The sequence below is a fragment of the Astatotilapia calliptera genome, chromosome 2, assembly GCF_900246225.1.
Source record: "Astatotilapia calliptera chromosome 2, fAstCal1.2, whole genome shotgun sequence".
In the NCBI taxonomy this organism is placed as follows: domain Eukaryota; kingdom Metazoa; phylum Chordata; class Actinopteri; order Cichliformes; family Cichlidae; genus Astatotilapia; species Astatotilapia calliptera.
In genome coordinates, this window is record NC_039303.1 from 4,205,961 (window position 1) to 4,220,866 (window position 14,906).

The 14,906-nt window shown below is 40.2% G+C and overlaps 1 protein-coding gene across 2 annotated transcripts in view; it reads right to left on the reverse strand.

The window, feature by feature from the left end:
- slit3 (slit homolog 3 (Drosophila)) overlaps window positions 1–14,906 on the reverse strand; it is a 244,250-nt gene that overhangs the window by 90,222 nt on the left and 139,122 nt on the right. For both annotated transcript variants that reach the window (XM_026182115.1, XM_026182123.1), the window contains one exon: window positions 7,152–7,223. In XM_026182115.1, the coding sequence (XP_026037900.1) occupies window positions 7,152–7,223 (72 nt within the window). The remainder of the gene's footprint in view (window positions 1–7,151; window positions 7,224–14,906) is intronic.

A 14,906-nucleotide genomic window follows, 5' to 3' on the forward strand; every position in this document is an offset into this window, starting at 1 on the left:
GAAATAATTGCTATCTTTACGTAACACAATCGCTGCTACACCTGGCATGGGATTGGAATCTTCTCTTAAATGGGACCATGCCCTAATCCAACAACTTTAACCCAGTGTTGTAGTTGTCTAAGCTTAGCAATGACTTTCCGCTGCTCTACAAAAAAGGTGCACGGTAACACAAACTGTGCTTGGGAGAATCCTCCAATAAAGGTTTATCACTGTCCCAGAACTGGAAAGCTGATCACTGGTACCTTTCAGCCGAGTCTCCCTGGAGCACAGATACCTTTCTAAAGGGCATCTCTTGCCTGATAGAGAGATATGCTCCATGATGTGTTTTCTGACAACCAATGTGTGGTTTTTAATTACCCAACATGGTTTGAAATTCAAAATGAACACATAATTTACCAGTTGACTGGTTAATGTTTTAAATTTTTTAACACCTTAATAACAAGTGTTTGGTTGCGCTCTTTGAAACTTTAAAGGTAAAAGTGGCTTTAAATGCACATTTGTTTCTATGCTCCACGAGAGCATTTTTTATCAAAAATGCAGGCACTAAAGAACAGAGAGCATTGTGGCTTCATTGTACTGCGTCTCTTCCAGAAACATGTTGGTTGATGGAGTCTTCCACTTCAGCTGGCTTGGAGCGCCTGGGCCAGTGATGCCAGTCACTATAAAAGCTGTCTACTTTCAGAGAGACTCTCGTTATGCACTTACTTTGAGTTCACTATCATTTTCCCACTAACATCCACACACTCACTCACACAGACCTTTACTTGCACACCACATCTCCTTTTTGCAACTGATTTTATGCGGTGTAAATAAACCGCTTATTCAAGGTGCAGTTTTTTGTTGCCTCTGCCTCCACTTGCCGTGGCCGTTTGAGCTGTCATTATTTTGGTCATGAATAGTGAGTCCTCTCAGGCAATGTTTTATGAGTATACCAGCCATTGCATAAAAGCTAAAAAGTTAATTTCAGATATTTGTTTGCAGCATCGCAGCCTAAAGACTCTTCTAATTTTCTAGCAGAGAAAGCTTACCTAAAATGACTAATTTTCCAAGATGGCAGTATCAGAGTGGGTCTTCATTACTTGGCAGTGGAAAATGACTATCCGGATATTAACAAGAATGTGCAGATGCCCTACAGCACAGGTCAATCTCAAAACAGCGCCAATGCAATAACACATTAGGACAGCAGTTTAGATTGGCCATTCACAATACAGATATTTGGCATTCTTGTTAACAGATAATAGATGCATGTATATAACATCTTTGTGTTATGTTTATCTAAGCAATGGAGGCAACACATATCACTTAATTAAAATTAAGCCATATTGCCAACCAATCTTGATAAAAACTAAAAACCGGAAAATCAAAACATCAGCCACCCAGTGGGGTCTCCGTCCTTACTTTGAGAAACCCTGTTCTGAGTCTATCTGACAGCCTTGGTGGTCTGGAAACAACAAAGGGCCAAATTGAGTCAGTCAGTCAGACATTTGTTCCATCAATAATTAATGCCTCCCTGCTCTCCTCCCTCTGATCCTTTCAATCTATTTTCTATCAGAGTTTCTTCTACTCGCTAATGTCACATCAGTGTTTCTTCCTTCTTTTCTGTCTGCCATTTCATCTCCCTTTCACTCTGATGTCTTTTATACCGCTCTGTCCTACATCTCTTTCTTCTGGTCTTGTTTATCTGCAACAAATGGACAAGGTTTCACCTGCCTCCCTTTTTCTGCTTCTTGTTTGTTTTTGTCCTGCATCACTTTTACAGTATGTATCTGTCTATTGTTCTTATCTCTGCCTTATCTCCCTGCATTTTATCGCTCCTTTTCTTTGCACACTGCACATCTTTTTGGTCTTCCTCTGCATCTATGGATTTCTCCACTTTCCTTTCGACCTTCTTTTCTGTATTGCCTTGTTTCTCCCTCTCTCCTCAACAGTAGATAAATAAGTTATATCCAGGAAACTGGCTGTTTTTACAGCACCAGTATTACATGCCTTCTTTTCTTCTTCTTTCCTCAAATTCTTCCTTCTGTCCCTTTCCCCCCCCATTCTGCTAACACCCCCCCTACCCATTCCACCTCCCCAAATCTCTCTTGTCTCTTGTCTCTCCAGGCAAAAAGGATGGGATAGTAACCACAGCCCTTTTGGGTCTAAATAAATCATAGCCCAGCACTGCCTTGCTTTTACAACACCGATCCTCCACTTTCATCCTGGCAACCATGAAAGAGAGAGCAGAGAGAAGAGGAGGCAAGAGCGAAAGAGACTATCTAAGGACATATGAGTAAGGGGAAAGGATATCAGAGGAAATGGTGAATTTAAAGGCTCTTTAGTCACATCTGTCTTTCTTTCTAAGCTTCTTCAGAAAATAAAACTCTTCTGTCAAAGCCAGAGAGAAAGAAGCAGCATTCAAACCCTTAACATCATAGAAACTTTTCTTTTCTTAGAGTACAGAAATTGGCTCTTTGTTGTGAATTGCTGAGATCACTTCCCTGCGACTAGTACGGTATGCTTTTTTGTTTGTTATTATTTCCTGTCGGATTCTTCAGGAGGTGAACGTGAGTCAAACTGTGATGCTTAAGAACAATACGTGGCAAAAACTACAGAAAGTGTTAAAGGGGGGAAAAAAACCTTGAAAAATGCAATGATTAAAAGTACACTCGTATTAATAAAAACGAGGAATTCATTCTTTTTTTTTGCAAAGAGAAATGATTACAGCTTTTAGTCAATGCATACGCAAATTTTTCAATTTGTGACAGGTCAAATATTTTATCTTAAATGTGTCTGAATTTTTAACACGTTGTCTAACTTTATTTAGAAAAAAAGCCCCATCACTCCTTTTCATTTCCATTATATTATCAATTATAACAAGATTAATGAAACTAACAAACTCAAATCCATTTAGCTTTTACAAAATGAGCCGCACACCCAAATATTCAGCTTTGACGAGTCAAAGCAGCTCCTGTGAAACATATTAAGCTCAGATAAAGCCTAGTCTACCAAGAAACATTGGCTAATTAAAAATGACTAGATTAATTAAAGTGGAGATTCATTAGTGCCACAGAGGGAGAGAGAGAGAGAGAGATCCACTTCTTTCAATTAGCATGATGCGCGCACACACAAATTACTAAAACACACACACATATCTATTTGCCTGCAACCTATGTACTTTCTTATATCTTATGGTTGGTTTATATGGAAAACATACATTATTATTGTAATATTAAATTCCTACGGAAAGTAATGACTGTATTTTATATTTATTACACCAATAATTCATATGCAAGCATTTTGGCGGGTTGGTGGTTTGATCCTCAGCTCCTCCAGCCTGCCATTTTCACCCCCAATGCATCCATCAGTGTGTGTGTGTGTGTGAGAGAGAGAGATAAAAACACTTAGGTGTTAAAACAAAGTGCTTGTGTCAGTATGTGTGAGGCTTGTAGTAGAAAGCGCTTGGGCTGCTCAATTAGCGTAGAAGAGCGCTATATAGTAAAATATCTGCCCATTTACCATTTTTACCATTTTTGCAGCACAAAGATACCCAAAGATAATTTAAAAAGTGCTTCAAAGGGAATACCTATATTTAAGCGTAGTCTCCGAATGGTTGGATTTATCCGAATGTCACACATTCAAAACAGCGGGGATAATGAAATTTGTAAGAGGGAAAACTAAGTAAAGCTAGAACTAACTCTCCACCTAAAGAAAAGAGTAAAAAAAATCTGGCACTAGAAGTATCACATATAAGCTGGACAAGGACGCCAACAACCCATCAGCCTTGAGTGTTTCATCTGTCGAGAAAAGTTGGCTAATGCTAACATAGTGTCAAGCAAGCCGAAGCGGCACTTGGAAACCAAACAGCCCTTCCGAGGGAAATTTGGCCCAGTTCAGAAGATTTCTGGATGGGAACCAGAGGCATCAATTTAGTGGATCAAACAAATTGAAAGTGCGACTCGAGCAAGCTGAGAGTCATTTATTGCAAAGAACAGAGAAAAGGCCTCACATGTAAAAGCAAAAGAGTTATTGCATAAACATGAAGGTGTAATGTTACGTGCAGATGCCAGAAATATACAAGAATGCCTATATCTAAGTGTACAATCAAAATAACTCATAACGGCAGTGAAGTAGAGGCTAGTTGGCGCAAATATGAATACAGGTGGTTGAGCAGGTAAAGAAAAATATAGAAAACTGCTGACCAAGTGGATCGCAGATGCTACTCCAACTAGGACTTTATTAAAGTATAAAAATATGTTTTCTTTATAATTTCGATCTATCTTCTTGACTGACTAATACCCTATAACATGTCTAAAAACACGTAAAATATTATTTGCAATTTCCCAGAGATCAAGATGACATTTTCAAATTGTCAAGTCCCCAGGCTGGAGATATTTCTGCTTGACAAACGACCTAACCTCTGTTTGATGGATAAACGAATGTGTAATAGAAACACTGCACTAAACTTTAATCTAAACCTAATCATCCTAACCTCAGTGCTGCTCAGCCATTTGAACAGCCGATGGCTTAAAACTTAAACCGATCCTTGAAAAGACAAAAGCACAAGAAGATACTCACACAGACGCACATCGGTGTGAACAATCAAAAATACATACACCTACCTGATGGTGCAGTCACATGACCTCCAGTCACCGTTATCTCTATCATCCATTTTGTACTACGATCACGGACTCAACCCCAAGAACTGAACAGATGGGACTGCGTCTGTGTTTGTGTGTGCGCGGATATGTGTGAATACGCATGCATCTGTTTGTGTGGCGAATGCGTGTGTTTGTCTGTGCGTGTGCGTTAAGATGCTTGAAATGAAGATCAGTCCAGCAGCAGAATTGCTTACTGTCATTCATGCCCTTTGCACATGAACACAAACACTTCAACGCACACAGACACACGCGCGCGCACACACACACACCTGCCTTTATTAAAACGTCACATTCAGTGAATATACTGTGTGCTGTCATGCTGTCTGCTGTGAATGGAACGGCTGCGTATTTACAGTGAATTGTAAATCCTGCCGAGCACTCAGCTGTCAGAGTCTTATGAATTGCTAATATGTTGTATCTCGCACTGCCGATCCCCCTCTATCTGGCCCCTATCACTTTCATTGTGCGCTGAGCAAAAGTGAGGCCAGGGAATGAAAAAAAATCTAACTTATAAAAGGAAATAAAACGTGGAGATAAAGGATACGATGGCTTTAATGAAAACCTACAATACTGTCATGAAGTATCATTTATAATGAACACGTGCATTGATTTTATTACTTATAGTAGCGGTGATTACATTTTATTTTGATTTGGATGAGGACTACACTGCCACACACTGAACCATTTACCACAGTATCCTCTGCTCTATTTAATCATTTATGTGAGCACATTAGCAGCACCAGACTGCACCAAGAACAATCACACCTACTTCAGCAGGATACTAATCAAGATGTGTCTGATACTGCTGGGAATCTCTCTGAGCTTTTGCATCACATACCTGCTTTCTGCTGTATATCATCTTTATGCATATTGAATTTGATCACATTTTTGACCCCACAATTCTTAAATGGGCCATTTAAAGTGAAAAATACACTGCAGACAAAGGTGGAATCAGCATTACGGAGAAAATTCCTTTAAAAATCTAAATTCTGCCAACTTCCCAGGCTTCTTTGGCTTCTCATCCTTATCACAGAAGATGTATACTTGGTAGCTTTGCCCTTACTAGTCTCTCTGTGAATATTATTCCTGATATAGTAGACATTTATGTGACAATGAGACTTTATCTCAGACTTTCAAGCTGATGACTATAATACCTAATTATTGTCAGAATGTGTTGGAAACCCTAAAAACCATAAGAAAAATCACATTCTTGTCTTGTTCTTTTCCAACATTTAACTCAACTGGGAAACCAAACAATTTCTAGTAGTTCTAATAATTTGCCGGCATATTTTCCAAGTCATATGTAGCCAAAGATGGACAGACAGGTTGGAAAAAGTGGAATCTCCCCACTTTTCTCTCTTCTTTTTGCCTGTTTTTTTAGGCTAATCTTTCTTTCACTTTGCCTGTGCCTGATTTTCTATATGATTATTCCTCATTAAGATAATCAAAAACAGTACCACTAACCTTATCAGCTATCAGCAATGCCACCATCACAGAACAAACTTATTTTCAGCTGCTTTTTCCTAATATCAGGATCTGACACTATAACCTTTATATTCTTTATTTTAGCACAAAATATAGGGAACAGAGTAAGAAAATAATAACCTGATTCTGTACTAACAGTAAAGCCTTGCAACAGACACACATAGAAACCCATTCATGCACAATTACATGCATTTGTACACACATACAGGTGCGGAAAAAGTAGACACCTTTTTACTAATATAGCTTTCGTTGCACAGTGGCCGGTCACACCTCTGAGTATAGTGACAAATGAGGAGCTCTGGAAATGTAGACAGATCAGACGCACACAATTTCTCCTCACACACTTGCGCAAACACACACATACAGACTCAATAACTCACACAGCTAGAAGCAAACACCTAAGAACATTAATGTATCCCCACATACAGGAGGAATCACCCACATATGCTAACACACATGGAGCGCAGAAATGCAGAGCAAAGCAGGTGGCAGATACAATGTTTCCCATCCCATTGTTTGTGTTGTATTTGGGTGTGTATCAGTTTAATGTGAGTCAGTGACTACACAATTTCAGGCTGATGAACAGGTAGGTTTCATCTTTGCAAGCAATGCGTACAAGTACTTATACAGCCACCTCTGCAGTCATTCAAGGCTATAACTGAGGATAATTCACACGCAGAAGCATTTAAGAAACTGTGATCTTTAAACAAAATCATCTTCAAGTTACAGCTTTTCTTATACTAAAGACACAAAGCAGACATAGAAAAGTACATGAAGGGGAAAGAGGGACGATACAGAACTGAGAGGGAAGTGTATTCCTTTTAAATGAAAGGGAAAAAAAGGAAAGGGCGAGGAAACTGAATAAGACATAAAGCAAAGCTTATAATGAGAAGAGGAGAGTGCAGGACATATCCTTGTTTCACAGACAAAACATGAAAAGGGGAAGAGAGGAGAAGAGGAAACTGATGAGAGAAGGAGGAGGCAAAGGAGGAGAGAGATGGAGGACCAGGGTTTTTCTCTACTTACAGAATCTCCAGATCGCGCAGCGCTCGGAAAGCTCCATCTTCGATGCAGCTGATGTGGTTGCTGTCCAGTTGCCTGCACCGCACACACAAACACACACAGACACACACACACAGATGAGACAGAGATGGGAGAGAGTCAGGCGCAAGTCTGCAAGGTCCGCTCAGCTGGGGGAGGGACTAACAAAAGATGGGTTGCTTGAACGAGAGTGTGTGCATGTGGATATGTGTGTAAGGTGATACCCAAGTAGTGGGCTTAAGGTAGCAGGTAGGAGACACCGGAGTTAACTCTCTCTCTCGCACATGCACTCACTCACACACACTCTAGGAATATCAAGTCCAGATGATAGCACGAAAGCTAAGGTTAAGTCTCTCACCTCGGTGCTGATATGGCCAGCCCTAAGGAGAAGAGGAGAGGAAAAGGAGAGCGCGAGAGAAGAGACCGGTGCGCTGAAGTGGCCTGCCTGGCATCAGCCTATCACCTCCTTCCCCTGCCGCACGCCCAGCGCACACTGGCCACCGGGAGAGAGAGGGGCGAGAGAGATAGGCACAATAAAGAAGAGAGCGAGCGAGCCATTGCTACTAAAGCCCACCCTGCTTGTCTGTTCTGTAAATATTAATTGCATCTCTCCTCTCCCATCCTCCTCCTCTCCCTCCCCCCATGTCCTCTTTTATTCTTTTTTCCTCTCTCTATAGTGAAAGAGGGAGTAATTTCATTACATTAGGCCAGCCAATCCATTAAGGGCCTTTTACCGGCTCTGTCACTGAAACAATTTCATTAAAAGGAAAGCCTCCGTAAATCAACCTACAGTCACGACTCTGCCTCTTGTTCCCATTCTCCTTCTTTCCTCCCTCTCTCTCACTAACTCCTCCATTTCCAGGCTTGCTCAACGACTTGCTTGCTGGACTACCAGATGCACCCTGTACCCCACTGCCATCCATCCTTTGCTTTTACTTTAATTTGCTCGGCTCTAGGTATTCAGCTCCCCTCCCCACCAACATCATCCACCCCTCATGAACCCAGCAACCCTGAAAAGTCCACTTCCTCCCTTCCTTCCTTACTTCCTTCCATTCCTCCAACCCATTCATCCCTCTGTCCCTCCTACCTCATCTTCTTCATCTACAGGAGAGTATGGATGGACTGCAGATGAAAATACACAAAGGGCAGACATTTAGAAGTATCCTCATGTCCCTTGTAAGTGGCATTTAACCTATTACACACACAGACACACTCAGACAGGTGGACACAGGTAGATTAATACGGTAAACACAGCACAGAAAGATTAAAATACATGCAAACTGACAGAAACACTATGAAACTATTTATTGTCTGCTCTTGAGCCACTACAACTGTGGGGCAACCGTGGCTCAGGGGGTTGGGAAGTGCATCTGTAACCGGAAGGTCGCCGGTTTGATTCCCGGGCTCTCTGTCCTGGTCGTTGTGTCCTTGGGCAAGACACTTCACTTACCGCCTGCTGGTGTTGGCCAGAAGGGCCGATGGCGCGATATGGCAGCCTCGCTTCTGTCAGTCTGCCCCAGGGCAGCTGTGGCTACAACCGTAGCTGCCTCCACCAGTGTATGAATGTGAGAGTGAATGAATAGTGGCATTGTAAAGTGCTTTGGGTTCCTTGAAAAGCGCTATATAAATCCAATCCATTATTATGACTACACCTTAATCTTTTGTCTTCTTCTCTTCCCCAATCTCCCTTCCGCTGGATTCCTCCATTGCTAATCACTTTTTCTTTGACTTCGACCATCTTATGTTCGTTTCTCTCCTCTTGTTTTGGATCAGTCTTCTCCACTTTTCATCTCTCCCAATTCACAATCCATGTTTTTCTCTCATCTTGTCTTTTATTCCCCCTTCACTTTTTCCCTTTCGCTCTTCATCTACCCATCTCTAATCAATTTCGTCTCCCTGTTTTCTTTCATCAAGCTTTTTAATTTATTTTTTTCCCTTCTGTGTTTGCCTTGGTGTCTGCTTGGCACACTGCAACACCCGTTAAATCAGTCATGTCAGCTTTTAACCCCGAGGAAGGTGCATCCCAAAAAGGCAGCTGTAGTTTTCTCTCTTTCTGTAGGGCAGCAGAAATCACATCAGAATTTCTTTTTTGTTTGTTTTTGTATATACATGTCCACAGTGCAAGTCTGTGTAAAAAATCTTAGAGACATATAAGTCCTCGGAGTATCTGAAAATTGTATTCACTACAGTGCACCACAGGTACACCTCAATATTCTGTATGTCCGCTTATCAACAACAGGCAGCTGGCCAGAGACGGGCCCAGATGCACCATCTTCAGACAAGATAAATGTACAAACTAAATGTTTTAGAGCACATAGCAGTAGTAGAGAGTCATTATCTTATCACAGCTCTTTATACAAGAACATGCAAAGCAAACTCAGAAATATTTCTATTGAGACAAGGCTTCAGAAAGCTACCATATAAAGTTCACTGTAATTTTTCATTGCTTGATCATTATACTCTCTGAGGCGGCGCTGACATGTGCAGCAGGGTCACAGAAATGAGTTGACGGCACAGTGTAGTAAACGTATTCTTCAAGCTTCTACCTGGTATTGACCAGCTACTAGTGGTTAACAATTGGCATGGTTTTGATTTGGAGTAAATAGAGAAAATATCAAACCAATCCATACCCACAGGCCAGGTTTGGATCACAGCATAATTATTTTCAACCCTCCAAAGACTTCCATAGAGTGATGAGATGCCTGGATTTTCTTTGAAGCAATGCAATCATATCTTAAAGGTGATTTAGTGTTAAGTTCTAGCTCCTAGCCATTGTGGCACTTCATTAACTGAGCACAATCTGTAAAGATTGGACAGGATCAACAATATGGAGCACTAAACAATGATGGTATATGAAAGCGTACATAAAAGAATAGTCTGGGTTTGTGCTCTTGTCATAAGTCATGTCTTGAAGCTATTTTTTTTCTTTGTTGCCCACTTGTTGGATGAGAGCCGCAAGTGTAAGCATCTGTTAAATGACTGAGTCTAAAATATAGTGAGTCTGGGGATCATCAGCATATGGTTGTGCCATGTTTTCTGCTTTATGTAATTAAAAGGGATGTATTTTGGGGGGAAGGAAGAATGGCGCACAGCCTAAACAGCCATATGGAGATGCATGGCACCGCTAAAGTTGGCTAGTTATTACAGGCTTTTTATTCACGGCACTGTTCTTTTAATGTCGAGGAATAAAGTGTAGAGACAGACAACCGACAACCAACAACAAATTAGGGTCTTTGTCATTCTATTCATACATCGAAATCTATGTGTGAAGAATGGCAACTCATGTGGTGTCTGAAGGAACTTTCCATCCCACACCTGCTGTTCTAGCCTGGGCTCCTGTAACTTAACAAAGGCTACCAGTTATATTAAGCTATAGCTTAATTTAACTGGTATCATTTGTTTATATTTTACAAATAATGTAAAATATAAAAAAATGAAGATAATTTGGAGCCTAGGTGAATCAGCCAATATTGGTGTCTTGTTAGCCTGACATCACAGTACAGGGGTCCAGTTCAGCCTTCACCTTAAAGTGCAAATATGTCTAGCTGCTAAACGTCATCTTTCCAAAGCTACCTTTTCATTTACACTGGCAAATGAAAAGAATACCCATGAAACATTTCGTAAAAACACTTCACTTCTAAATGTAACAGTTCTTGGTTGCTGGTTAAATTTTAAGCTGTTAGTTTGCTTTCAGTGCTAATTCTACAGTCTAGAAGAGGGGTGTCAAACTCCAGGCCTCGAGGGCCGGTGTCCGGCAGGTTTTAGATGTGTCCTTGATCCAACACAGCTTATTCAAATGGCTAAATAACCTCAACATGTCTTGAAGTTCTCCAGAGGCCTGCTAATGAACTCATCATTTGATTCAGGTGTGTTGACCCAGGGTGAGATCTAAAACCTGCAGGACATCGGCCCTTGAGTTGGCCTAGAGTTGGACAACCCTTGGCTTACTCAGTTATTCTAATTGCAAAATTAATCAAAGATTTGTATTCTTGCACTTGACCTCTTCTATGACAGAATTAAAGACAAGTCCAGAAATCTATGGAATAAAAGAAAAGTTGTTATTATCTTCAGTAGATTTTCCATGCAAGAAGAAAACATACTTTTCTGAGCCTTCAGACGGTCTCAAAGAGATATAAAAATTAGTTTAATGATTGTATATTCTGAGTATCAAAACAGTATTTACAGTATTTCTAACCCTCAATCCTAACCAAATACTTCCCTAATAATTAGTTTTGGTTGCCCTAAATTTCACCAAACCTGTTGGCTTAATCCTCAACTTTTCCCACCATCCCCCTTCCTCCAAATTCTTCTCCTATCTTTTGCCATCCTGGCCTTCATCACCCCGTCCACTTGGGCAAAATACCCACATTTTGGAAAAGCAAATGTGTTTAGTACAACAAAGCATTTATCCATGATTCTGCTTGCTGGACTGGACAGGACATGTTACTTAGAGAAATTGTGTTCCTTGCCCTTCAAGGAATTCATTTTTATCTGGCATTGACCTGAGCTGTATGTTAGGCTACTCCCCATGTCATATTAATCACTTTTACATTGGAAATGACAGTTAACCACAATTTGGTTTGCATTTTCAGGTAGTGTCAATCTTACGGTCGTCTTTGGTGTCTTGAATTGAATACCCAGTGGCTACACTAGAAGCCAAAAAAGTAAGTAAGTAAATAGATACATACATAAAATGGCTCACAAGCATTATGGGTAGGGGATTCTCATCCCTTAATAGAGCTGACAAAGACTCTTAGACACTTGCTGAAATATCTTCAGATATTTCTCTTTTTGATTACTTTTTCACTGCTCTCCTCCAGAAACTTTACAACTCTGCTTTTCCGCAAAACGGAGAAAAGATACTTATTTCTACACTGGCAGCTGTCTTTGAGCTTCCATCTTCAGCCACAAAAAACAATTTCATCATCTATAATGTAATTGGATTCCTCTGACAGCTTTTTACACCAAGCACCTTGATTAATGGTGACATGATTGGTATCAGTCCGGGGTAAGGGCAAGTTTGTGTATCCATGTGCGCGCTCTATATCTGTACCATTGTGTTGTCTTCTGAAACCCCGTGTGTTCCGGTCATGGATGTTTGTTACAGGAGATAGACCAGGGGTCCAAAATTTAATTTCCTTCCATATAATTAGTTAGTGTGTTTAATCATGTCTATCATAAGGCCTATTGGCAGACTGATTCAAAGCTTCCCTCTGCTACCATCTGGAGCAGAGGTAAGCACACATGGACATACACGGACATGCTGTCTCTGCATGAAATCATCAGTGAGCAACCACTACTACCTGAGTAATTAATAAAAGGATGGAAGATAGGAAGGAAGGAGGACCATAACTGTGTTTTCACCCCATGAATTTTAAGAAATAATGAGTCATCAAAACTTAAAATTATTGGCAATCAAAAACTTCAAACATTTGTTGTCTTTGTTGGTAAAGTAAGTAGACAATGAATAGTGATGGACACGAATAGCAGGCAATGGAAAAAATAGATTAATTTGTTATTGCTTTCTATTATAAGACACTTTAAACAATCACGTTGAGTGTTCTGAGCAGAGGTGTGGACTCGAGTCACATGACTTGGACTCGAGTCAGACTCGAGTCATTAATTTTATGACTTTAGACTTGACTTGAAAAAATGTTCTAAGACTTGTGACTTGACTTGGACTTTTACACCAATGACTTGGGACTTGAATTGGACTTGAACCGGTTTACTTGAAAAGACTTGATATTTTACCCCAAATATAAAATTTAACATGCATATTATATAGAGATTGAAAATGTGACGTCATTCACGGGTAGAACCGCAAAGGATTCTGGGAACTCGTGGCAAGCGGTACTAGCGCACGCAGGCTTTCAATTAAAATCAGTCACACAGCGATAAAAGAAACACAAAAATGTCAAGAAGCTGTTGTATTATTAACTGCAATAGCCGGTCGCATGACAGCCACGGGAAGCCGACGGGTAAAGAGATCGGTTGTTATCGGATTACGTCGTTGAAGAGAAATTGTTCGAGCCATGTTTCCGAAGTAACAAAGAGGCGACTGGATTGCAGCCATTCAAAGACCAAATATAACGTCCCAGAACACTCCAGCTCACAGGTTAGTCTGCTCCAAGCATTTACACGAAGGTCAGTCTGCTGTTGTAGTTAATGCGTCATTTTTCTTAACATAACTGGTGATATAGGTTACAAGCAAGTCTGGCGCTGAACAGAAATTGTCGCGCTATGCTCCTTTATTTATTGTGCATAAATAGTGAATTGTCCTGACACAATATTGTGTTTCGCTTCTGTTATTATGGTACATTGACAAAAACATATACTTTTATTCACAGGATAAAACAGGTTTTTTGTATCACCAATTGTCCAGTACGATTACAGCATACAGTATTATTGTCACTGCTACATTTCTGTGATGCTACCAGAAATTATTTCCACTACTAATTAATTACCGTTGAGCTCAAAGGTCCTATTAATAAACGGTTAACGAATGTGTATTTATGACGACGATTTGTGAGACTGGTAAACTTATGATACGTACGATGGTCTTTCGTTCTACACGGTGCATTTCAAGGTCCTGCACCCATCCGTCGGTAAACTGTACCTGGGCTTGTTGCAGTGACCGGAAGTTACTAAACTTCATGAGTGTGTGCACTCACTCCAAGAACCGTATGATTATAAATATGCATATAAATATGCTAAGATGAGATAGCTGACTTCATCTAACTAGCAAATGTTTTCCAGGCTACGTTGGTGATACAGTTTTTTTTAATATGTATGATATTTTTGTCATGCGATTTTAAAGCTGGTCCTACAACCACATCCAAGAATAACATGCAGCTTATCTCAGAACTGTCGGTGAAAATTATTCTTGGAGCTAGGTTTAATTGAGCTGCATTTTAAAGAGGTGCAATTTCACAATTTGTGTATATTTTCTAAGTTCACATTTGTCTTGTTGAGAAAAACACAGATTTAAAATTACATGGTCTAAATTACATTAAATAACTGCAACATTCTTTTTTTCATTTTTTTTTTTTAAAAGACTCGAAAGGACTTGAAATTCAAGTTCAGACTTGTGACTTGACTCGGACTTTTACACCATGGACTTGAGGACTCGACTCTGACTGCCTGAACATTACTTGAGGACTTGACTTGAGACTTGGATAACGACTTGAGATTTACTTGAAGACTGCAAAACAATGACTTGGTCCCACCTCTGGTTCTGAGGTGTCACTGGTTGATCTGTAAGTATATACATGGCACGATCTACCAATAAGGTTTTCGTATATACTCCCAAGTGTTGCTGGAATTTTGACTACTGGTTCCTGCATCTATTTTTCCTCCCTCATTAAGTGTTTGAAAAAGGAATGATTGCACTTCTTAAAAGCTTTCATCCATCCATTTTCCTAACTGCTTGCCCAATCAAAGGGTATGGACAGGGGCAAGAGGCATTTCATCGCAGCACTAACGCAGACAATCATTCACTAAGGAAACTAAGGATTACATTTACTTTTAGTTACCTTTCTCTGACTCGCAGGGACTTCATATAGATTAGGCTGTGTATCGGAAACACCTGTAGGTGAACAAAAATCTAATTTAAAATGGAGAAAAAAAGCTATTTTAGAGGAGTGTGTGTTTGTAACGACTAATAGTTGGTTATTAGGTTGGTTGGACTTATAGTCGGTCACATAGGTACCAATGCTGGTGGACATCTTTTGAAACAGGTAA